This window comes from Excalfactoria chinensis, chromosome 1 (assembly GCF_039878825.1).
Source record: "Excalfactoria chinensis isolate bCotChi1 chromosome 1, bCotChi1.hap2, whole genome shotgun sequence".
In the NCBI taxonomy this organism is placed as follows: domain Eukaryota; kingdom Metazoa; phylum Chordata; class Aves; order Galliformes; family Phasianidae; genus Excalfactoria; species Excalfactoria chinensis.
In genome coordinates, this window is record NC_092825.1 from 28719155 (window position 1) to 28746661 (window position 27507).

Below are 27507 nucleotides of genomic sequence, written 5' to 3' on the forward strand. Positions count from 1 at the left end.
CATAAAGCTACATAATTTGAATCAACACACATGGACTAGTCTGCGTATGAGGTTTTCATAGCCACCATTCTGTCCAGGTTTTAGCAATTTTTATCAGTGTAGCTTACGGCAGTTCTGGCTATAAGACAAGTCTTAAATCTGAAACTAGATGCTCTTTCTTCCCTAGTCTTGGCTATGTCACACTGCTCTGAATCTTCTGCTTTATAATAAAGAACTGAAGTCTGCACATACCCCACAGGGCTGTCAGGAAAATGAATTTCTTAACACTTGCAAATCACTATGGAAGTATTAGACTTGCTACTCAATACTGGCCATAAACCAATGGAGTATAAAACTGGCAGAATGGCACATCCCTAATTCATCAGTAGACATGAAGTGTCCTGTAGCAAAACAAGTCAAGTACCCATTGTTTAACAGGAGGAAAATCACCAAAATGTAAATAATCTACTTTAAACAGTGGACAGAGTCCTTTAGTTGGTTTTATTTTGGTTTAGGGTTTTTCTGCTTATTTTATAGCCTCACCCTGATGTACTTATTCCAAACAGGGACTGAATCCCCACCAGATACAGCCAAGCTGAGGCTGCAGGCCTCTGCCCTGAAGCATAAGAAATAATTACCTTTGTCCTTAGCATTAATAACTAAAACAGATATTGTTCACAAGTGATCCAGTCCCTGAAAATTCAGTTACGATATTTGACTCCAAATTCCCACTGCAGCAAAATCTTTCATGATGGCTGAAGTAGTATTTATATTAGATCAGGTCATAAAATAAAAGAATGTCACATTAATGCTAATGAGGTTACAAGTATTATCTATGTCATAATCATATTCTGACTTTGTGTTAATATCATGATATTATTTATATGTGATATGCCATTTAATATAAAATATATACTGCTTTCTCATTTGCAAAGGTTTTATGTAACATATGAAAGGAAAATAGCTATGGAAATGAAGAAACATTATGCACTCAGCAGGCCAAAATATCTTGCAAAGGCATTATTCTGGGATCTCAGGAGGTGGGGGAGGGGCACATCCAGGAATACATCACACTGGTAAATTCAGCTCAAATCACTGCATTTGGCAAATTAAGTATCATGCTCAATGAGAAAAGCCATCCACCTCATGCCTTAGGGCTGCAGTGCCATCCCCAGCATACATAGCAGCTCTTTCCTGTGGATAAGAGTATAGTAGAGAAAGGCAACTGAGGATGGACTGACAACAAGAGGAGCATCTTTAAGCCCAAAACAGCTCTGAAAGCCCACAAGGGACTCATGCGAAACAAGCTTGCTGATGATGTCCCAGCACAGGCAGGTGTTAACCATATGGATGACTCCACCTGGCAGTACCTGGGCCTCAAAGACCATATGTACAGATGCATGGCCTCTGTAGAAAAAAAGATAACTGTCATCCTTGAATGTATGTTCCAAACATTTATTCTATAGGCTAAGAAAACCTAAAGAGTCTTTTAAGATTGACTTTTTAAAAGATAAAAATTAGTTGCCTATCAGCTAAGTAACTGAGCCTGAATTCAAAGATAATATTCTTGGTTTCCACCACTTGCTGTGAGAAACTTCAGTGTTTCATATCCTCCTGTAAGAAAGCTCATGGAGAATGTCCGCCTATGGAGCAGGAGAAGGGCCCACCACTCAGCCACAGAAGTGTAAGTACAGAAACAGACATTTTGAAATTATATAAATAGAAAATGTTATCAAAAAAGAAATGGAATATTTTACCTTTACCTAGATTGGTTACCCGGCCTCATGTGAGCTTGGGTTCAATAGCACTGTTAAAACTATTTCAACATAGTACTTCATATTCCTTCCTTCCATACTTCTTTGTATTCCCTCCATACATTTTGAGGGCACCACACAGAGAAATCAGTCTGCACTGCATGACTGGCTCTGATACGGACTGATAATAAATGGTTAAAATATAGAGGGGGAAAAGTCCTGCACATAAAGCGCCTTACAACATTCAGTCTTTTCATGTATGGCATACCATCTGCAACAATGTTGAAGAGACTATCAGAAAGAGCTTTTTTCTTTATCTAGCTCTATTAAAGATAGAAATACTTGATTGTCATGAAAAAAGGTGGTTGATAATTCTTCATTAACTCACACTTTACACTGTCTTCTTATTTTGCTGAAATATTCAGAAAGTCATCTTAAATAGAGAAGACATTGAATGAGTTCAGCAACCTTAAATATCAGTCTAGAAACTGTAGAAGCAGATTGGGCTGTGCATTATAAAGAAGCAAAAAAGCAATTCATAAAAGAATTGTCTAAAGAGAACTGTGAATATGACTTCTTCCACTTTTTAAAGTTCAAAAAAACATGACAGAAACATCATTTGCATTATTTAGAATGTCAGTACTGCCCAAATATATTTCTGATGCTCCAAGAAGCAACAGTAAGGTCACTCATTTCAAGCTACTTCTTAGGAAATAATGTGACACACATTTAACAAATGTCCATACTTATTTCACTGTGCACCATAATGATGATGGGGCTGGGCCAGTATAGGAGTAGTACACTGGCAAGGAAATAAAAATGACTTTTAGAGAGAGATTTAACCATTAACACACCCACACTTGCATAAACTTTCTATAAAACCAAATGCACTAATCTCAGTGATTACCTCTACAGCTATATTGCCTAATAGATCTAAAATCCTTTTTGCCAGGATTCTGCTCAACAGTGCTCTCTGTTGTGAGACCAAATGAAGTTTAAAACACAGTATTTATATTGAATAAATTACGTCTACAATGATCTCTTTCTAGATAAAGGAAGTTTCACCTCCAAAATGTGCTACTGCTCTACACTAAAACAACAGTAAGAATGAATACAAATGTACATTTCTTATAAAACAGAGAATGGCCATTATGACACAGATGACAGAGATACAAAAATTATGTGATGATAATAATTAATTCATGCATTTGGATGTGTAACAAATCAGTTAGACATACCTATATGCACAGAAAGGGATGAATTTTATTTTACTTTGGAACTACTACAGAACAATTCTTGTGGTTTCCTTGACAAAGATGTCACTTCAGAGGGATATGAAGGGTAAAGTACTGCCTCCTCAGGAGATGCAGTGCTGGCATAAACTACTACAGACCCAATGAATCCTATGACATATGACAGTGCAATGGCAGATGGGGATCTGTCCTACAGCTTTTATCATCTGTGCAGAGATTCTTGTAGAAGTCAGCAGAAGCTAACATGCTGACCGCAAAGTGCATCAGCCACTTCCTACTCCTTTTATTTTCATAGTGCAGAATGACATCAGCCCCTATCCTTCCTACTTTGCATTTTACAATTAGAAATAAAATCCGTAAAGCACTTCCCACTTGCATACTGCACCTTCCCAATACTTGTCCTGCACATCCAAATTCTGCAAACATCTATGCAAAGAAAATATAACAAATAGAGTCCAATCCAACAGTAGTAAGGAATTATTATGACTGAATTACATCTCCTACTTGTGGGTAAAGAATATAATGCTGTCAGTTTTCTCAAACCATTCCATACCAGCATTGGAAAATAAACACTTGAAGCATAGAAATTCATAGAAGTTCCCACATGTGTAAATAAAATACACTTCTCCACTTGTAATCTTGTAATGCCATGCAACAGATATCCATTTTTGAGTGAGGAGCATGTGGATTAAATTAAAATCTTTTAAATAAACAGAATATTTTAAGTATTTTCTCCTCACGCTATCTCTGAATTCTGGAACTCAAATTACTTTTTGTCACCTGTCTCCTTTGCATTGATTAAGTACAAATCTATGGTGGTGATCAACTGACAATTGGATGTGGCAGTGAAAGTGACAACAGATACCTCACTTGAATTATCAGCACCCAACACACTTAAATGCCCACTTACAGTTTATCTTAATTACAAGCTCTTTTCCTCATATAATTAATGTACAAGACAAAAATCAGTATTAATTATATAGGCAGTTTGGAAGATGTATTCCATTAGGAACCATAAAGAAATGACAGATGGTTAATTTCTTCAAAGACCACATATTAGACAATTTAAGCTCTAATTAGCAGGGTTACTTGTCCTAGTATATGCATAGTATTTTCAATGAGCAAATAGCGTAAAATCATTAATGATTATGCTACAATTTCCATATATTTAAGACACATTTTTATATTGATATTTCTCAACTCTAATATTTCCCAATTCATTTTTCTATGGCCATTTCCTAATTCCAAGGCAAGATGGAAGCTTTAATCACTCACAATTGCCATCATATTCTTTATCTTTAGTTAACACAGAAGTCATTAATCATTAATTAATGACCACCAGCAGTTGTCCTTTGTTCAAGCTGTGGATATGAAAATCCATGTCTCCCCACAATAGTCAGTTCATTGCTAATCTTGTTACTTCATTGATTTTCACATTCATACACTCACATATATTCATCCTTCTCTTGGTTTTCATTTTCTTTCTTCAGTGCAGGCATAAACAACTATTTTTCAGAAATCTATGCCTAGAATTTTCCTTTTTTTTTTTTTTTTTTTTTTTTTTTTTTTTTAAATCTTAATGATGTTGATAATAAAAATAGCTGTAGGATAGCATGTTCTATTTTCAAGGTCTGTTTAGAGATGATCTTCCTTTCTGAAATGCTGCTTCTATCTGTAATTACTTAGCCCATTGTTGTTCTTCAGGGAGAACAGCTGCCATCATCTTATCCAGATGTCTGCTCCTCTCTTTTATACATTAATGTATTTACTTATTCTGTATTTGCTTTTTAAGTGATAAAAAAGATAAATCAAGAAAACCACGACAAAATCTTAGGAAGAAACTGAGGGTACAGTCAAAATTCAGTTATCCTTTTAACATCCACTACAAAAAAAGGCTCCAGGACTGTGTTGCATTTATACTACAAAGGTGAGCCTATATTACTGACTGTTACTTACTAAGGGTTAAAAGCAGCTGAAAAACACTTGAACAAGAGAAAGCACAAACCTATTCTCCTTGCATCTCTCTCTGAGGTTAGGAGTGCTTTGCAGAAAGCTCTGAAGTGGTTGTGGCACTGAGGAGACCAGAAACAGGTAGGGACTGAGCTGGTACTTTGGTGTTTCATATATACAACTTGAACTATTTCAGTTTAAGTGCTGTCAGATCCGTCATTTGATTGAAATTAGAATTGTCAGATACTGGTTTATGTAAAAGTGTTTCTGCACAAAGAATCTCAAAACTGATTATTTTCTGATTGAGATTTTGTTCCAAGGACCTTATGGGTGTCACGCACAGAAAAGGAGACCATAAGAAGCATTTTTAAATGATGATACATAGCTGGCTTAGAATCTGCATATGCTGAAGTTGTATGCTTATAGCAATTGAAAGGATCAGCTAAACTATACCATGATGTCAAACTTGGCTTGCACACTGCTTTGATTAACTGTGATTAACTAATTACCTCTTTAAATACCTTGATATTCTCTTTATGCATAATATGTTTCACAAAGAGAAATCCTGACACTGAATGTAATAATGAAATTCATCCCTGAAACGTCTCCCACTTCCAATCACTTGTGTTTGAAAACGTACTTTAAGAATATTTTCCATTTTACGTCTTATTCCACAGCTTGTCTAAAGAAAACTATTTCACACATCAAAGTCTGCAAGGGGCTTAGATGCTTTTTCTTACGCTCTTACTTGGACTTAAAGACTTAATCTTCCTTCCAAGATATTATGTTATTTGTCTTTTTTTTTTTTTTTTTTTTTTTTTTTCTTTTTTTTTCCTTTTCTTTGTTTTGTTTTGTATTTTGTGCTCTGGGCTCTGGGTTTTCCTCCCAGACTGAAGAAATGTGAAACTCTTAGCTGTAAGTCCTTTCAAATTGCCCACTAGTGGTAAATCCAATAACATATTTTATAGCTCCAATCAGGGTATACAGTCCCCTAAGACTTAACTTGAGAAGCCCAGCAGGCAGACGGAATTTTGGTCCATCCCTTCCTTCCTGTAATATCTATTCATTGTGTAATCGCTGCTGAGATCTCCTGGAACAAAGTCATTTTCAGTCCCTGCCACAATGGGCAATCTGATGACTAAAATACATCTTTCCAGGACTAATATTATTCCCTCCATCTTTCCCCACCATGTTTTAACAAATTATTGAAACCTTTTTAAACCCAGTTAGATTTCTTCATCCAGTATTATAATAACGATTTCCAGTTTTGTGAAGCAAAATGTATTTTTGCAAAATACACTCTTTTCACAGCGGGTTCTATTGTAAAATTAGTTGGTATTACTTCACACAGCAGTCTGTGAATTTTTGCACATTTCAACAAGTTAGGCAAAGGAAATATACTGAAGAATATTTAGTATGACAGTCAAAGTTAAGTAAGCTTTAATTTATCTCCTGCTTCTTCATGTCTGCCATTTTGTATATTCCTTCTTGAACAAAAAAATTTAAAGGAAGGATTTTCTAAATAACTTAGCATAAGCCTTTCTCCCCTAAAGGAAAATCTGTAACTCCCACTGATTTCAATGGTAAAACTGTAATGTAAATGCAAAATAATTTTGAAAATCCCACCTTAAAAGATTTCAGTCTAGACATAAGGTCTGTGACCTTGTCAGACGCTTCTTTTTTGCTGTAATTCAAACTGATCTTTTAATATCTTGTCTCTTTTATCACTGACATTTTAAAATAAGGTTTCTGTGTTTTAAAAGAAATTACATGTCTCATTTCATGAGATGTTTCTCCATACATTCTTCTTTTATGTTTTTTATTTATTTTAATGTTGCTAGAGGTATTATGTTTTCCAAGGTAAATCTTTTCAAATTCCAACTTGTATTGCACTCTAAACATCCTATGTACTTACAATAAACTGATGCTTTCAAAATCTCCTATTATGCTGTCAAAAGTGGCAATGATGGCAAATTCTGCATCTACAGTACACCTCCCTATTTTATTGCTAGTAGAACTGCCAGACTGGAGCTATAAGTAACCTACTGCAATTTCCTCAGCCAAAAAAATAAAAAAATAAAAAGAAGTTTATTTTACTTCTTACCCTAATGCTAACCCTTTTCATTTACTGTTTCCCTACTTAAAGGCTCTGCGTTATGCAAATCTGACATCAGCAACAGATACTTGTATTGGACACTTGGCCTCCATGCTACACATACTTCTGTTGTATAAATAAAGCAGAGAAGTGTCTCTCAGACTCTCAGACCTGAAGTTTGTAACTTGCTGTCTGTTCTTGGATTTTGCAAGTAAGAACTTGCAGACCATTTACATAACCAGAGGGCCCCAAAGAACTGTTGAGCAACATGGATGGATATGCAATGGGACAGCAGAAAGATGTCTAAGGAATCAAGTACCATTCAGAGTTGGACTCATGAACTAAAAATGTCTCACTGCCTGGAGACAGGTAGTGGTCCCTTTTCCATTCTTTTGGGGATATCATGTCCAGAGTTTGTTAACTCATTTTCCAGAGGGTTCTTTGCAAATTACACTAACAACCTACACTACTTTTATCATGGACAGTGCTTGTCAGGTGAAGAAAATGGAAAGCATTACAGCACTGGATGCTGCTGTTGCTTTGATCCTGATCCCTTCTTCTTGATCAACCTACTGTGTGGAGCACTTAAAAATAACATAAAGCTCGATCCCTGGAAGGTTATACTAAGTTGATAGTACACCTCAGCTACTCGTGGCAGACTGGAGTAACTGTGTAGATGAAAATCAAACGCATTCTCTACTTACTTCCCAAACAGTAAAACTATGTATACAGAAGTTAAGTTGAATTCTGCATCCATTTTCACCCTTTAAAGAGCTAGGAGAAAAGTAATCTAGACTTACTAAACATGTGCACAACCCAAACTTCTTAAAAACACAGATAAATAATTAAAAGGGATTGCTCTTGATGAACATCCACTTTTCCAAAAATCGGTCCTCTTATCTTAAAAAGATCTGACCATTCTATGCCCACTTTGAAAAATGTAAAGCCTTAATCTTTTTTTTTTTTTTTTTTAAACACGCCATCACTGAAAAGTTCTATAATTTTCCAAACCCAGAACATCAAAGTTAATACTGTGTGACAGCTGCTATGTTCCAAATTCATGACATTTAGTGGTCTGTAACAGGGTAAATGACACAATTACCTCCTGTAATTACTGTTGCTAACAATATATTTTCCCTGATGATTGGTCTCTGTGACTCAGAGCTGCTTATCTTTGTCAGTCCAGTCCAAATCTCTGTTTCTATGTGACTTGGACATTAACTTAGTAGGTATTTACAAATTAGTTCCAATATCTGCCAAGACAGATATTTGGGATAGTATAAATTCATCATTTACTGCATGGTTAAGCAGTCCACCACTTTAACATTATTTTGTATTAGAAAATAAGCATTTTAATGAAATACTGATTCTCATTTAAATCAAGCAGTCACTTCTATTATTAATATGTTGGAAGGGAAACATACTGGAACAAGTAAACAAAATGAAGGACTAAAATGCAAATAAGTATATTAAAAACAAAACAAAACAAACAAACAAACAAAAACTCTTATTCATGAAGAAAAACATGAGATTGAAATACAGAGATTCTTAATTCTCATTGCCTTTCCATAGCAATTTTAAAGAATACCTAGAGAAGACATTGGTGTCTTTTGACTTTAATCAGTATCTGTTGCAGATTAATCATATTAGCTGAAAGCAAATGTTTTTTCGAAATATCTTTCACTTCTAATGTATAGAATACATACAATTCTTTGTTCTGTCTCTCCGTACCTATGAAGATGTGTAACAATTATAGCACTTAGGGTCAGTACGAGACAGATGCAGTCTTTGTAAGATGGTGTGGATGCTTGTCAAAAAAAATATAGAAAAACTTGTACCAAAACTCCAGAAACCCTTTAGGTAGAATAGCCTTCTATTTTATTGCCAACCTTGTTGGAAGAGCTCTCAGTTCTCAAGCTAAACATCAAGACTTGCAAATTTTTCACAGATTTGATGGAGAAAAGCATCAATTTTTCACACCAAATATAAATTGTAAAGGGCATTGATTTCAGGAAAGTTGATTAATATTTCTTGTTTTAATTTTTTTTGTTCAAACTTGAAGATGCCTCAAAACCACAAGTATTTTCAAAAAGCACTAATATACAAAACGAAATGAGTAAAACAGAATAGTTCTATATATTGAGAATGTCTTCAGAAAAAAAATATCAAGCATCTTCTGTAGACGCATTATTTTAAACACTGCCTCACTTTATGTATCTTCACTACAAAAAGTGAAATTTCACCTGAGTATTTCAGCATTGTGTTATACTGGAGCCCACAGTAAATGGCAGTGCTCCCTTTTGTATCAACGTAACTTTTCAAATAAATGATGATAACTTGTCCAGTCTTTCTCAGGGCATCACCTGAGCAAAGGCCTAAGAATGGAGACTAATGTATTTTCTCAGCAGATAGTATTCCATCCCTCTTGTTGACCTACTCTTCCTGACCGCCACAAGGAGGTCCTGCCATTACCTCTTTCTTCCATTCATTTGGGAAAGCTGGTAAACACAGAAAAGATTCTGGAACTGAAATTAGTTTTAGTTAGAAAATGAAGAGTAGAAAAAGCACCAATTAGCTTTCATTATATGAATTTGTTCAGGAGCAGTCACAGCCTGGCTGCAAATTTCCATGTGGATCAGAAGTAAAAAGCAAAAGTAAAAACACAGGCCTTTCTTTGGGATTATTCAGAAGTACACCAGCACCAGAAGAGTCAATGAAGTGAATAAGCCCAATATTTTTACCTTGTGCACCAAGATATTCCAGGGTGCATTTCATCAAAAATTGTGTGCAAAGAAGGAGTAGTGGACTAGCAAGTAAGAGGTTTGTGCTGTGGTTGAAAGGTTTGTACCATGCAGGCAAGCAAAGCCAGTCCTCAAGCACATGGCTGGAATAGAGGATTGTAAGCTAAAAATCCAAAATCTTTTGGCTGCTAATTGGAAGACACAGTTTGATGCAGCAAAATAGATAGATCTGTTCTTGTAAGTCAAAAATCACCAGTCTGAAATACTGACACCAGTGAATATTATATTGATAAAAAATTATCCAAGAGACCCAGGCAGGATGTAACCAATGATGACTAATATCAAGTCACAGTGACTTTATGAATTTACTGACAGTATTAAACACAAGTTAAGGAAATAATTTGCCATATAGCATAGAACATGTTGATCTCAAAAGATTTCAAAAGCAAAGGGCACAAGTTGATTGAGAAATTACTGATTATATACATATACATATACGTACATGGCTATACTGATTTTCATTGTAGATGTGTTACATGTATATGACTATAACATAAACAAATAATTTAAATAACTCCATTGCTCCTTTTTATAAGCTATCTTTCTCCCATCCCTCACTGGCTTTGACTAGAGTTCCTGTGAGATAAGGCTAAGCTCTTCCACCATGAGCCAGTCACCAGCTGGCTCAGATACGGTAAATGCAAGCCATCAAACTGCCTTCACTGCCGACTCTTTCAATGACACAATAGTATCAGACTCCCTTCTCCTGAGCCAGAAAGATCTTTGCAACTTCAAAGAAACTGCCTGCCTAGTTTCCTTATCTTTTCAGTCTATCTTTCACAGTTTGTGATCATCTATAAAAAGATGAATAATTTCCGTAAAAGAATTGATGATCCAATATTGAAGATCACACGCTAATTTATTTGTCAATTGAATATGCTTTCTTTTTTATTGACTCAAATTTTATTCTACCAAAGACCCTTTAAAGTGTGTTGGGTTTTGATCAGCTAAGAAATCAATCCTGCCGTTACTTGCTTAGCCAGATGTATAGTGGCTATGAATTAGGTCAGTAACCAAGGAGGAAATGAGACCTAAAGAGTATCCTCTTAGAAGAAAAAAGTTTCAAATCAAAACATCCTCTAAACTAAGTTGTCAGTGATAACCTGATCCAATCCAAGTAAAGCCAAATATTCTTTGTATAAGATATAGAAGATATACAAAAATGACTTGTGTTGTTATCTAAGTAATGCAGTAGCAAAGCAACAAGCTCAGTCTGAATGATCACTCCTCTATTAGCTTTGTGAATTATCTCACAACTAGAAAGCGGATATTGTACAACATAGGAGAGAATTTATCCTGAAAGAGGATTGAGAGCCTGAGGATTTGTGTGGGCTGACATATGGTTAAACAGAATGGAAACTGTACCAAGTCAAGGAAATCAGAGGCAAATGAGTTTTGAGCTGAAAATGCTCTGTACATACAAGCTGACTTCTAGAGTGTTTATTGCTAACAGCAACCATGACAGTATGGCAAGACACCATCAGCATAGTGAGTTTGAGATTACACCATTTCATAATGCATGTTTGTTCATGCTACTTTTAATATAACTTGGGGGAGAATCACCAAAATCAGAGATGGAAAAGGCAGATGGTTTGTCTAACATCATTATAAATCCAGAGCTCCTCATTGTATTTTCTCTGACTAGAGCATTTCCTTACTCAAGCCACTGAAAGCCACTACAGAAAGGAGTCACTGTCAGTATGCTTCATTATCTCTCTATCCCTTGCATCATACTGTACAATTATTCTTAGCTTTTATTTAAGCAGGGTCAGCGAGTTCAGCTGTTGTACAAACTGAAGAACTTAAGGAAAACTCAAAATGTTGCTGACCTCATCAAAGTGAAGGAAAAAAAAAACAGCAAAAAACAGTTTATTTTCATAATGCCTCATAACACTATATTTTCAAATAATAAAGTCAGTACACTATATGACTGATCTGAGATCACAGACATTTTTAAACTGCTTTGCATCAGTGAAGGGTTTACAGCAGTGTTGAATAAAGTTGCATCTTGTAGCCATATTTAGTCACTTATTAACATGTGGCCTCATTTACCAATGTACTAAGCACTATCAGCTCCTATTATCTCTGCAATGACTTGTGGATGCTCTTACGTGTCTGGAAAAGTAGGCCATTTTTATACCATTAATTAACTAAGGATGAGTGTGCATCTTTAAAACAAAAGCTGGATGACTTAATTGAAGCCTGGATTACATCAGCCCTCTAGTAGTTTTCATCCCAGCCAATTACATGAATCTTACAAGAAGGGGTTGCAGGTGCTAAAACAGCCCACATTCCTCACACATAGGCTAGATTTTATTTTGCATTGTAACTAAGGACAGACATTCTCTTTCAGCTTCCAAGAATTCATTCATAAGAAATGAAATGTAGAGTTAGAACACAAATAACTAAAAATGCATGATACTTAACCCTATCTGCAACTTTTCTTGCGTATCTGGAAGAAAAGTCTGGGCAGTCCAACAGAGATTTTCCTCAAGTATCTCTGCCATTAAGCACTGTTTCTTCTGTACAATATAGGACATGTTTTCCCTCACTGTTTATGTCCTGAACAACTGATGTATTTACAAGTCAAAAATAAACCAATGAAATCTGCATGGAATCCCACAGCAAATGCAGCCTTATGAACTTCATTTCTAGATGCCAAGCAGAATCATTTATCTGAAGAGTGTCAGAGTACCAAGGTAATTTAAAAAAAAATAGTGTATGCATTCCCCTGTCAAAAATAGCTGTATTTAGCAAGAATAGGAGGGGAACAACCAGACAGCCAGAAAAACCTCTGATAGCTTTGAATCATAAACAGCATTTGACCTGTGCTATCTCAGCCAAATAACAGGCCTCTGTTGGGTTTAGCAGTTGAGCATCTGCACTCAGGGAATAAGATGGGGACCATTAGCATAGTGAAGACCCCATCTCCGTTTTCTCAGAAGTATCCTCATAAGATTTTACACTGTTAACAAAAAATTAATGAAGAAAAAAGTGAGAGGACCCAATATTTTGCTTTATCAACAACAACTAACAGACAAACACATCTGCATTTACCCTGGCTGAGAGGATAGTTAAAAATGAGCATTGGTGCATGTAAAGCAGGTTTTGTATGAGGTGTATAAGACTAATATTGAGACTTCAAAAGATGGGTAGAAGATAAACCTCCAAAGGTAACTCCAATTTCTGCTGAGAATTATATTTTTAATACTTCGTGTTCAAAAGCAATGGAGGAAATATGGCAGTTCTAAAAGAAATCGTCTATCATTTGCTAAAGAATCGCATTAGCCCATCATCCTCTGACCCAGACTCGGCATGGACACTGGAAAATTACAGATGTTTCTTACAGGATATGCACTCAAAAAAACCCATGTGTCAGTGCTTCACAAAATACCAAGCCAGCAAGTATCCCCCTTAAGCGGAGACATCACCCAAATAGCCCTTAGAAGTTCTCTCTCTCCCCATAGCAGGTGAGGTCAATCTCTAGGAGTAAAAGGACTGTCACCTTACTGACCTTACAAATGGAAAACAACTATGGGTGAAGAACATTCATAATGACCTAAAATATTACCTTCCACTAGAACTTCATTAAATTATTCACTGGCATTAGCAGAAAATCAGGTAGATGCATGGTTTTCAACTATCTACATAAATGGAACTAAATCTTAGGAGGGCTTAGAAGGAACACAGATTTGACTACTGTGGGCAAAGCAAACATAAAATAAATCACAACAGTGTGGCCAGTGGAAAAAAACAGAGTGAGGAAACAAAAACGGCTGCATCAGGTGAAGAAAGCACAGAGATAAGTGAGATAACATCATATGCATGAGAACCAATCAGGCTAAATGTGACAAGCCCTTGTCTATGTGCTATGACCAGCTGTCTTTGTTTCAAAAACGTCCCATAATATTAAGGGTGTAGTCTGTGGGTCAGACAAAAGATAACTAGAACAGTACTGATCGCCAATCCACAGTGATGCAAGCCTTTCTTCTGCCCTTTCCCCTTCATTACTGACACCCCTGAAGAAAGTACCAGTTAGCATTATTGTTACCAAAATTCCTACTTTTTGTACACTCATCATCATTATGCAGCTAACAGTGGAGTTTTCTCCTTAAATCTTCCCCACATGCCAAGTCAATCTCCCCAGACCGTTAATTATTTCAATGCTGTTCTTGGAATTTCTTCCAATTTGAAACAGATTTGTGATTTAATTTGATTTGGAAAATATGCAGAGTTGCCAGTATTCCAATGAATTAACATTTCAGGTGTTGCTTAATGCTACCACCACGCTTCCTGGCAATTTATACAGCAGCAATTATCAGACTTCAGTTTCCCGAGATAGGCCACTGAAATATAAATAAATAAACAAACAAATGCTGAATGCACTGACAGCATTTTAGGAGAAACATTGTTGAAAAACTCTCTGAAACACACGAATGAATTAAATATGCTGGGGAGGGATGGAGGGAAAAGCCAGTGAGTTCTAGCTGGATGGACCCAGTTAAAGCCCAATAAATCCAACACATTTTGCACCGCTTTCAGTAGGTCTCGTCATTTGATATCTCACTCAGATCACAAGTATAGGGATTCATGGAAGATATGCTCTTACAGTCTTCAGGTCTCTGCCCTGAAGTCTACAGAGATTCCTAATGCCTCCCTAGCTGCTACCACTGAGCATAAAGCATGGAGCAGCCCATTTGGAGGCACTTAAAATGCCCTGCCTTCTCCACACCTCCCCATCCTCTGCCATGGGAGCTCCCACCCATAGGAGAGTCCAAGAGCCCACAGATGCACCCATTAATCATAGAGTCATAGAACTGTTCAGGTTGGAAAAGACCATAAGGATCATCATGTCCAATCACAACCTAACCATGCTACCCTAACAACGCTCCACTACATCATGTCCCTGAGCACCACATCCAAACAGTTTTTAAACACATCCAGGGATGGTGACTCAACCACCTCCCTGGGGAGCCTATTCCGGTGCTTAACAACCCTTTCCGTAAAGAAGTATCTCCTGATATACAACCTAAACTTACCCTGGTGCAACTTCCACCATAATCCCTTTCCACACTGGTTGGGAAGTGGAATAAAGAAGAGAATAGGTGCCTCATGAGACTGCACAGAAATGGAACCTTACAAATTGTCCTGGGCTTGGAAAATCCATCACTTCTCTGGGTGACAGCGTACATCCTTCTCTGTCTTACTGTGATCTAAGGAGGATGCTGCACTAATTCCCACAGGGTTTTCTTTCTCCTGCTCCATTTTGATGGGTTACTTAGGTGAGTGGTCCCAAGACAGTTTAGTTTATTTCAAAAACTAATGACTTGTGCTGGGACTAAATATGATTAAACATCTGCTGAAGACTGTAGGAATTCCTCACTGTTAGAAACAAAGTGTGAAAAAGAGAGAGCCCTCATCTCTCATTTCCTAACTTCTCCCTTTTTCAGTTAAAGAAAAATAAATGGTGCAGGAAATATTATGTTCAGAGCATTGCTACCCACTGTGGATTACACTACAACACTGGAGGTGGCCATCTGCACCCTTATGCTCAGAAAGAAAACTCTTGTGGTTTTTTTTTTTCCAGCCAAGAAAACAGCTTGTGCATTTTCATAACCCCAGACAGAGTAAGGATGCCAGTATTACTATCCCAGAAAAATACTAAAGCACTTAAGTTTAATCATATACACCAGTGATGGTACCACATGCCGCTACACACATAAACTATCCCAGCAGAGCACTGTGCCATTTTCTGCCTGCCTTCCCCAGTGCAATGCCATAACACTTCAGGTTCTGTGAAGCAAAGTGGATGGGGAATGAGACAATATGAAATCAGGGAAAGCGTGGTAGCCCAGGGCATATTTTTTATGCCTTTAATTTGCAGTTCGTGCACCCATTTGGCATATTAGTGCAGCTTAGGACTCATCTCCCCTTCTCATAGCCATGATTGATTTCTGAACATAAAATCAGCCATGAACAAGAGATTTCTGTGTAAATACGGTTGTGACTAACTCAATCTAACCCTGTGAAACTTGCTTCCAAGATGAATACAAATAACAAAATCTGAAATTGATGTCTTCATTACATCCTTTGTTGTGAAAATCATAATGTAATTCAGATCTATTGTAAAACTTGCAATAAAGATGCCATGAAGAAAGACACTGGAGGTGCTTTGGAAACAGCAATATGCTGCCTAAATCAGTCCTTTGTGTGCAGGGCTCTGACAGAGACAGATAGCACAGATTTCTTTTCAAATGTCTCATGTAGGAGAAAAATCCTTAAATGCCACTGATTTTATGTCTCTCTTCCATTTCAATCAATGACTGATAAATTACATATGCAGGCATGCGTGTATCAGCATGGAACAATAAGGCACCACGTTAGTCTGCCAGCAAGCTGTGAGGACGTCGTTCACATCACAACCTGCCTCATCAAGGTACAGCTGTATCTTTTCAATATCTTCCTGTGCTTCAGCAATCCTGTGTGCACGACGCATTAATTCTAAGCTAAAAGTGTCTTCTTCCTGCTTAATAACATTCCCAATAATGTGCTAGCAGATCTTAGGTCCAGCTTGCAGCAAGCCAGATACTTTATGCACAGCTACAGTTACACAAATGGGTTTGATCACACAGTATTACAAGGAACAGTGTGATCTGAAATATATTTTAAAAATTGAGCATTTAGCAACACACAGAAGCAGCTGTTTACTCTATTCTTGTTGTTTCTGGACAGCATTAAAAATCTGTCTTCCTCAGCCAGCAAGTAAAACCTGGAATTGTCAGTATGGCAAATAGAGACTTGCCAAAAACTTAAAATTCTGTGGAAGAGAGTTTAATTGCAAACACTGGAAAAAGTCAAAATGCTTTGCAGTTTCTGTACACAAGCACTGATACATTTGGGCAGAACTGTAGATTTATGCAATCACATCAACTCCAATCTTTGAGCCTAGGCTCTTTGTAGATGCTTATAGTATTCTTGTAGTACCAAGGGATCCCTAGGATATGCAGGACTGACTTTGCATATAAGAGACATCTGTGTGAGGTTTCTACTGCATAGTTCTCATGGGTAGGTGACATCAGGCATCCTCATATACCCTTCCATAGCAGCTGATAGCTGATGCTATCAAAGCTGACGCTTTCAGGTATCTCAAGGAAAACAGAAAGGAGCAATGCAGATGTTATGTCCTACAACACCTTCTGCATGAATTACATAAAACAAAGGCTATCTGATGGTATGAACATAAAGATATTTTGCATATCAGTGTTTGAATACGTTTTAAAATTCTATTTCTTTTACAGACATATTTTCCACTTTTCATTGTTGCCAGATGTAAGCATCAGAGTTTTGTATCAACTAAGGAATACCTCAACTCTGCAGTGCAGCTTCTATAGTGAACCTGACAAATAGAATAAAAAACCCAGAAGAATATTGTTTAGACAGTGCAAAGCCTCAATTTTGAAGATACACTGAGTTAAATAGGGCACTCTTCCAAAATTTTTAAAAAATATCTCCTTTATTTGCAAATGTATCTTTTTGGTCTGTTGTGATTGTTTTTTTCCCTACTGATTGGCTGTTGAGCCTGATAAAAAGGCTTGGTTTATGCCCTTACTTCAGGAACTATCATCAGCATGACAAAAAATATGAAGCTTAACCAGAACGATCTCCAGGTGCCATAAGCTCACAATGCACAGGGAGGTGAGCTGGACACAGACAAGCTGGATCTGGAATCTAGAAGTGGCAAAGTTGCTGATTTCTACAGTCATATAATGCAGTATGAAACTGATGGACTTACACAGAGCAAATGTGAGTGATGCAGGCTGAGATCCATAAAATACTTTACTGCCCTGATTCTCTAAACAAAACCTGTTTGGAAAATGCTTTTCTTTCTCTAGTCTCAAGTTAACAGGATGCCAGTAAGGCCCCAGTCAAAAATAAAGACAAACAAACAAAGGAAGAAAAAAACAAAAAACAAAAAAGAATGAAGTACAATGAGATTTCCTAGTAAACTATTTGCTGCAAGAATAAACACTGCTTATGAAAATTCAGTTATATCCAAATACAACTGCCTAAACTGAATCTGTTAAACTGTTCTGTTCATAGGATGGAAAAGTACTACCATTATCAACATAAACTCCTTCCCATTATCATTTTGCATGGATTTATTAACATGTAATGTCCTGTACTCATTGCTGTTATTAAATGGAGCTTTTGGTGGTTCTCATAACACAATAAATTTCTTCAGCAAAGACAATTTTAAGCAAGCTAGTAGCTTAAAACTTTTACAGACTCTATCTCAAAGCCACAGCAACATGCACTCACTATTTGTCTTTGCTTTACCTCAGATTTATATTTGGGCAGATGGGTGCACACAAAAGTGTCATACATCTGGAGCTTTAATAGAAGGCAAAAATCAGCAAAGGGTATGCCGAAGGGTGAAAAAATCATGGCAGCCTCACATTCAAATACATACACTTGCCACTTGCCCAAGTGTTGTAATGTAAATATGCTCAACGCCATTTATGCAGACTATCACAAGCACAGAATGCCATTTACTGATCAAAGGAAATGACTTGAAAAATCTCCCATGTTTCACTCAATTTTTAAGACATTATTGACCTTTCATTTATTGCTGTTTGATGAAAATGTCATGCAAGATTCTCATAAACTCTACGTATGTCACTAGCAGACGAACACCTCCACTGGAGGAACCAGTAAAAATAAATTTATTTTGTGCCATACAGACTTAACTATCTTAGCTTGCTACTACTGGAAATTCAACAGCTGAATGGACATAGCATCCCTCGTGTTTGCCTCTCAGTACCCAGAACCCACTACAATTTAACTCCAAGGAAATCCTGGTTTCCACATTGCAGCGAGTAGCATTTTTCAGACTTACACAGTCACTGCATGTCTTAAGGTTCATCCAGCCTAGAGAGACTCAAGATTTGAAACCTTACAAACCTATTTTAGCTACTACCTCACTTCTTTTTGCATTAGCTTATTCTGTTTGATCATAGGAAGTGTGGAGGAGAAATCATTCATCTTGCCAGCCATCAGGCAGATTCCAGTAGAATCTATTATTTGAAAATACAAAGCCTACCTCCACTTGGAATGAGTGATATGCAATGGATTTCCAGCAAGTTTTACACACATTCAATTGTCCAGAGTTTCTGAACTGCACTGAACTTCATAACAACATGTTTCAGCAAATAAGAGGAATATAGTGTTCAGAGCAACAAGAAATACATTATTTGCTATATTTATAGGCACCAAATGCTCCTGTGAAGTTGTTTACAATGGTTCACTTGGTCATTCACAAACAGATTGGCTCTGATGTGGAAGACAATTTTAAATATTCAGTTTTCATCCCATAACCCTAAAATAACTTGTGATAAAAGAAAACTAGAACAAGAGAAAGTCAGCATGAATGCAGCACTTCCACTGCAGCTTCTGTTGTCAGCAGAACCTGAATAGAGGCTGCAGAGATGAGACAGACAATCACATCCAGCAGCAGGAAGCTCCATGAGCTCTTGCCCTCCAAACTCAAGGCATTCAGCTGGGGAACTCCCAGGTCTCAGCAAATTTAAAAAAACAAGACAATGTCAACATCCAATGTGCATCTAATCTAAACATCTACATTTATCTCCATCAGAAGTCTGAAGAAGCATCATTTGTCCTCAAGTGGAGTTGCACTGGTACTTCACATGGAAACTAAGTACTCCCAAGTGCTACTTTTGGTCTCTTGTTTTTCAGCCTCCTCCCTTTACCTTTCTGTCAGCACCCAAGCCCATGCAATGTGACACAAACCTGACTTCTTTACAATTCCAGGCAAACAATGCAATGTACACAATCTGTAACAAAATAATAGCTTTACCACACCATATCCTTGTCATTATTTCATTCTGTTTAATGTTTCATGTAGATGTTTTGTAAATCTAACCAAGATTAACCTTAGAAGAAACATATCAGTGCTGTTAAACGCTACCATCCTATTTCATTTTGCAAGCATATCCCTCTCACCTGTACATGAGTAGTCATCAATGCGTATAAATCCTGTTTTGCAGATGCACATGAAGGATCCTGGTGTATTTACACACATGGTGTTCTCCCGACAGTAGTGCTGCCCCTCGGCACACTCATTGATATCTGTGAACAGGATAAATTGGAAGATAAGTAAATTTCTACTACGTTCTTTAATATAGTTCCAAAGCCCACTCCCGATGATAATGAGTTCCTTGACAAGCTGTGTATGTTGGAAAGTTTGTTGCTTTCCACTTTTAAACAACTGCTTCAAGTGTTCAAACAACAGGAGCAGCATGAGCTTTCTGTGAACAGCTGTTAGTGGAGTTACAAAGGAGATTACAGTGGCTTGGATCTTTCTTGAGTCCTTTTGAAGTGCCTGTGCTGCTATTTCTGTGGTTTAAAGAAAAACAGAAAAAATAACTGGAGGCCCAAAACAGGAGACAAACTGCCTCATCACAGTAGTGGTATCCATTGCTGTATTGGTGTAGTCACCGCAGGCACCAGTACAGAAACACACTACTGTGTATACCACATGCCTTGGAGCTAACAGGCAGTGCTGTTTGGGAAGGACCTGTAATGAATATGATAAGTTCTGCAAAGACACCAGAGCTTATTAGAAGTTTATCATAGAGCTATGAAGTAGGCAATCAGTAACTTAAACTTTCTAATATGTAAATGTGAGTGTGTGAATACATAAATACACAGATACACATACAAACATCATATCTGAAAAGAACATGAAAGAATGTGGTTTATTAAATAATGTGTGCTCTGGTGGGAAAAAGATGCAACTTGATAAAAATACTTGTTGGGATGGAACACCTGCAGCAGCATTAAGTTACAGAGGAAACTCCAGACATCAGTCACCGTAGGTATGGACTTCAAAACCTAATTGGTTTGGATTCTCGCTTTGGCTACAATTAGTACTATTTATTGTGCTAGGCTATACTTCAGTGGTAAGACCAAGAAAACACCACAAATAACAAAGCAGCTTCTGCACACTATTTTTATGCAGCAAAGAATAAAAGCAATATTAATTTGGAAGCAATTAGTAACATGCTGTTCCCATAATAGCAATAATAAAGACAGCATTATTAACATGCTCTGTACATCTAGTTATATTGTCATGCAGTGTGTCTTGCAATGTGTCACTGAATCTTGCTAGAAAAGTATGTCACAAATCAAGGGGGTGTATTGTTGGCAGTGTTTTTTCCTGCTCATCAGTTTTAATTTGCTCCCTGTTTTCAATGCTGTTTACAACTTTCAGATTTGAAAATAAAATCTCCAGATGGAGAACAGTGTGGTGTTCCTGAGTTTGATGATAGTTCAAAGCAATAGGTTGGATATATAAACTCAAATCAGAGTTGACTTCCTAAATGTCAACAATATTAATTCCTGTACTTTTCTCCTGTTTATGTTGTATGCTTTCCTTCCAAATCTTCCTCCTGATCCCAGCCTTTTAAAATCCATGGGTACTCTCTCAGTGTACTCACTGACTGTTTTTCCCTTTACATTTCCGCAAGAAAATTTGCTTTACAGTACAAAAGAATGTGACACATTGACTACAAGTGATCCTGTTGTCATTTTTCAGTTTCATTCAGCTTCAAAAAACACTTCTGTTTTCCCGAGTATATAAGGTCCCAGTTTCTCTGCCCAGTGCAAAAATCCAAGGGACTCTACTGGAGAAGCTGGCAACAGATCACTAAAAGTCATGAAGCTGACAAGTGCTCAGCAGGGTGAACCCAGGCTATTTTTTCACAAGTTCAGTTCCCAAGAGATTCACAGCCAATAAACTTCAGCTGTTTTCCTTCCTTTCCCTGTAAGCTCTGCAGGCACAGAAGAATCATGTACATGCTGGTCCTGATTTGGAAAAGCAATTGTCATTTTCACACACACACATAAATGCAAAAAGAAATGTTCACTCAGAGTGAGCACAGTGAGCATAACGAGGCAATGCATTTTTTGCAAATGACCAATGAAAGTGAAAAAGAGTGAAGCTATCACAAGTCTTCCACAGTGGGAGCTGTTCTGCACAGAAAGTGGAAAGTGGCCCAAACTGCTGAAATAGATACAGGTGCTCTGCAGAAATGTAGACGTATAGTTCACACAAGCAGTTGGCAGCTACAGCACATGCCTCAGAAACTCCCACAAATGATGCAGCTCATGGCTTTCACTTTCCCAGTTCGCAACTCCATATTAAATTAATGGTGTTGATTTATATTTAAGTAACAACATCAGTCTTCAAGTAATTAGAGGCCTTATGTTCTTTGATTCAACAGACTGCCTATGAGCCAGCTTTGACACCAGTGGAAAATTCTACTTAAAAATCCAAAGCCTCAAAAACATTAAATAGGACTTTCTGCGAACTGCATTAATGATTGCTTTGCTGGGTAAAAAGCCACAGGAGACTAAAAATGCTAATGGTTCAAACCTCCTAGTTTGGAAGTGTTCTAAATAAAAGCTTTCATTTTGCCAACATACCATGTACTGAGGTTTTGCAAAATGTTTTATTTATAGTTGGATTTATTTCAAAGCCTTACTTATTCACTTGTTATAACAACAACAACAAAACAATCAGGTTAACTTTGGATTGAAGTGCTTCATTCAAACCAAGCTGATTTCTTTTTCAAACTGATTTTTAAAGCTCACCAGAAAACAAAACACTTTCCCTGCCAGCTCTCTATAGTGCCTATGCAGAATGTGAAGAAAATAAAAGTACTACTGCTAGTACTTCTTTATTATCTTACATAGACACTAAAACACCCTAAGGAAGTGTAAAAACTCCATTGTTCCACATCATGGACACACATCTGAGAAGAGGTTGCTTTTATGAACAGTTTGCAAGTTTACATTAAATTACACTGCCAGTGGACACAAAAGATAATTAATACAAAAAGAATAAAGCAGCAATCAAATTACTTGTTGCAAAAAACTAACAAACAAAAACAAAACTAAACAAAAACATGTATTTCCATTCCCCCTCCAGAACTCTACATGCTAGCTTTGTATATATTCAGTTAAGACAGATAGATTGAAGATTGAACTGGGGCAGTCTCAGTACCTGTTCTTTTAACACTTCCCAAATAGAAGCCTTTTTGTCCTCCTTACTGGTTGAAACACCGGTTTAGCCTTTTATTCACCTTGAGTCACAAATGTACTCATACAACAGAAAACCTGATGTATTTCTTTATCTATTAAAAGCCTTCTTAGCATATTAATGCCCATTAATGTCTTACTGCTTAGCCAATAAGATCTTTAAGTCCATCAGTTCAATGGAATGAATGAACCACACCAATGCTTCTAAAAATCCAACAATAAGGGCTCATGTGCCTTAAGTCTGTAATGTGATGTTGAGCCACCAGTTGGGATGTACTGACAACAACGTAGTCATGGAGAATATCAACCTGCTCTGTTGTCAGTGGAGTAGACGAAAGAGGAATCTCTGGGCAAACTGGTTAGTGCAGAGGTATTTGGAATCTGCACTTCAACTATTTATTTATAGATGCAAAAACTTCTAAACCAAAGAAAAGTCCTTTTCTTTACAGCTCAAGCAGTCACAAAATTTATGCAAAATACATAATCCAGGAAAATTTTCCCTACTCCCCTTACTGCTGTACCCTAATGAGTTCGTTTCCCTAGAATGAAAATCCCAGCTACATATAACAATCCCATTAATAAGAAAAGAACTTGATCTGTAATCTATAAGTCATTGCTGACCAAAGCCAACAAAGATTCTCCTTAGGCCTCACCATCCATCATTACCCTTATCCACCCCAAAAGCCTGCCAGAACAAATGAGACTGGTACAAACTCAGTAAATCTGTGCTGCAAAGTGAAGAGGGAAATCTGCTTCCAGAATTGAGGATTCCTTATAGATAGTGTCTTGCCTCCAGAGATTTTCTTTAAAATTCACTTGTTATCTAGCATAAAATATCTCCTTGGTCACACTTACAGAGGCATATGGTTAGCAGGGAGAAGCTCTTGCAGGATTCTTGCAACAGATAGTATTAAGTACATAGGAGAACAACAAGCAGGAGCATTAAGGGTCATATTTATGAAAATGTATTTCCTAAGTGCATTAAAAACTACTTTGAACATGAGAGCAGAGTAGATTAGACCTCCAATTAAAATTCAAAAACAGAAAAACTTTTTTTGTTATAAAAGGATCCATCTTGACAGCCCATAAATGGGAAGTTCCACATTTACCTGCTGAGCAGGGCAAAGTTTTTCCACCTTTCTCACACAAATTCATCAGCAAACATCTATGCTGACCTGAAAGCTACACTGCTAAGTGCAAGGGCGTCATTTGCTCACCTTTCCTGTGAGGCTGGGACCTCTCTGTGAGAATTCCAAGGATGGATGCCAGTAACGACAGTCACTGCAAACAGACTTCAGTCTATTATTTTTATCACTACACTCATAGAAGTAGAATCTGTTCCCTGACCTAGAAAAAGGGCATCAGAAGATCAGTAGATGTTAGTCACCCGGTAAGGGAGGACAAAAGAGGAGAACGAACAGTGAGCAACCAACAGCAACCACTGCCAGAGAAAATGTGGACTCAAAATCAACACAATCTCTCCTGCACAAAATAACAGAAGTTATCATTTTCCTTTCTCTTTGTCTTCCCTCCACTGACAACAGTCCTTTTTCCAGCTTCTCTGGCACCTTTCACCTGTCTGAGTAACTTCTGCCATGTCTCTTTCTTTGCTCACGTTCCCTTTCCTCCTGTTTTCAGCCCATCCCTCCCCAGCTTCTTCTAATAAGAGACAGAATAGGCTTCACTAACTTTAAAGCAAGTTCCCATTAGCTCACTCACCTGTAAAAGTATTTGTCTTCTTCTTTTTACCACCAAACATACCAACTCATTCTCACACTTTTCCAACTTGTTCAAGTTTTAAACTCCCCACTCCATTGCTTCCATAAAAATGTTCTTAGTAGGGTCTCTCCCAGTTCCCCAACAGTACTTCTAGACACTTATTTTCTCCAGGCTCCCTTCACCATCACCATATCTTGCATGCTTAGTTTTTACACTAGTCACTTCCTGTATACACCATTTCTCATCTGAAGTCTAAGCAAACAAAACACCACTGGGCTTTAGCCAAGCCTTTGCTGCTTCTCCTCCCACCAGTCTTCTTAGACTCCCCATCATCAGGTGAACCTAAGGATTAACTACCACTCTTTCTAGAGTCACAAATCAACTGCTGCTCTTTTGTTTCGCTTTACTCTACCATATCCAGCACAGCAGATTTTCCAGTTGACATATTCCACTTCAGTCAAAATTGTGTATTTTCTCACAATCTCTTATGCTATTTATCCCATCTGACCGCACTGCCATAGCTGTCATCACTCACACCTTGTAGATAATCTTTGATTCTTTCTTCTCCTCAAATACACAGTCCTGTACCAAACCAGTTTAACGTTACGAACAGATAGTAAAAGCCTAGCAAAATTACTCAATGATGATGTGTATGTTTTCTGACTTTACTGGCTTTCTTTTTCTGTTGCTTTTTTCTTCATTTTTAGATTTATCTTTCTACAATTCCTTCAAAAGAGGGAAAAACTAGGACCTGAGTCACAGTATAACTATTCTTGTGCATCAACTTCAAAAAACATACCACATGTATTGAGTTCAAACATATAAAATAAAAAATAAAGTATACATGGAAAAAAAAAAAAAAAAAAAAAAAAAAAAAGGAAAAAAATACCTTCCACCATCCACATTATGCTGCTTCCAGCAAAAAACCTGGGCCACTGTCTCACTGTAATGATGTACAGAGAGGATAAGAGCTTAACATTAGAGGAAATGGGCAGCCACTTGTGTCTATTGATTTTTATTGAATTATTAATGGATCTTAAGAGAAAGTGAGTGAGTTGGATTATAAGCGTTAGCACTCTTGTAATTGAACTAATAAGGGGTTGTTTTAGCTTGACTAGACTGCTAAAGCACCAATTAGGCTAAAAATAAATTCTAATTATTGGATTCTCATATAAGCTGTGCTCTTTTCTTACCCTCACTTAAACTGCATACTTAACATATATACATCCATACATGGTACACAACTTGGTGGTCTTCCCTTCACATTATTTTAAATTGCTGATCCTTGCTGAAGTTCATGATTTTTCTGCCCGACTCCTGCAGCTTGAGAGCAGGCTATTAGAATTGAAAATAAGCTTAAAATAAAGTCAAAGTCACTCAAGGTCTACAGTCCTTGACAGAAGCTCCAGATAGCTTTGAAAGGATACCATACAACATTACAGCATTTCAGAAATATAATTTTCAACAGTACAAAGACTTGTTTTTATTTCACTTTGCCCCAGTTTTTGACAGAGAAGACAAACTGTTGAGAAAAAACTGTCCTTGTTAAACATGCGGTAGGAGATAGTAGTGCTCAACAGCTTCCCGTACAAGTCAGACTCGGAAGAAAATGCAATCTTCGTTTCAGCCTCATGAAAACATTGCTGGACTGCACAGACATTATGCATTTTAAAAATATATATCACAGGAAATTTTTGAAAACAAATATTGTCTGCCATCATGTAATGTTTTACTTGGCAAACTGTATCTTCTTACTATTTAATTTCTTATAATTAATTCATATGGTAGTGTATACATGATAAAACAAGTAATTATATATAGCTATCTGTCAGACATGAAAGCATCCTAGGGGCTCTCCTTAGGCACCAAATAACTAGTCTGATGTAGCTGCACATTGAGAATAAAAATGATGTTGCATACGATTAATTAGTAAATTCCAGAAAACAGAATAAGTTACTGAAACTACAGCTCATGATCCATTTCCCTTCAGCAGCACAGTGTGTTTGATATAAGCCTATTAATTTCAACTGCTAAACAAATCCTTTTTTAAAAAAAATATATGTATATATGTCAGCATCTCATCATTTTCAACCATGAATTTCAATAATTCCCTTAATATTTTTGTTTTCCACTATTCTGAAAAAGAATGAAGAGTGAGAGCATTTTTATGAATAAACTATTAGTATATATCAGACTGTACCACTTGTGTATTTTAAAACTTGACATCAGAAGAAAGATTTATGCATATAGGGTAGAATCTATGCTAAGGGACCATGTGGGTGGGTTAGACTGCATCTGTGTTTGGGCATAATGTAAAGCATGTAGCATATTCCCACAAGCTATTCAGTAAAATACTGTCCTACAAAAATAAACGTCAGTATCACAACTCATCTCTCAAAAGATGCCCAACTATCTGGAGTATCATAACAGATACAATCACTGTGGCTGTTATTGCTCTGCATGGTTTATAAAAGTCTGTATTTTAAATTCACTCTGGTTTAATGTCTAGCATCTCTGTGCATTTGTTACAGCTCTTAGGGATCCAGCCTCTACATACCATAAGATGTACTGCACATATAGACTGAGGTTGGAAAAATTACATAAGGATTCAGGTACCCTTGAGCACAATGGAATCATCTAACTCTTTCAGTAGTCATCCCCCAGCTACAAATGAAACAAGAACAAGATTAAAGTTTCACTTTGTTTTCTCTTTTATTTAGATTCCAAATTTAAACACTTCTTACGAATACGTTTGCCTTAATTTCTCTTTACAAAAAAATACAGCATGTGTTTTTATTGCAAGGAGAAAATGGTCATGCGTAGGAGAAAACCAAGAA

The 27507-nt window shown here is 37.0% G+C and overlaps 1 protein-coding gene across 1 annotated transcript in view; it reads right to left on the bottom strand.

Annotated features, from left to right (window-relative positions):
- NELL2 (neural EGFL like 2) overlaps positions 1–27507 on the bottom strand; it is a 143445-nt gene that overhangs the window by 41406 nt on the left and 74532 nt on the right. The window contains exon 13 of the mRNA XM_072328075.1: positions 19853–19978. Coding sequence (XP_072184176.1) covers positions 19853–19978 — 126 coding nt within the window. The remainder of the gene's footprint in view (positions 1–19852; positions 19979–27507) is intronic.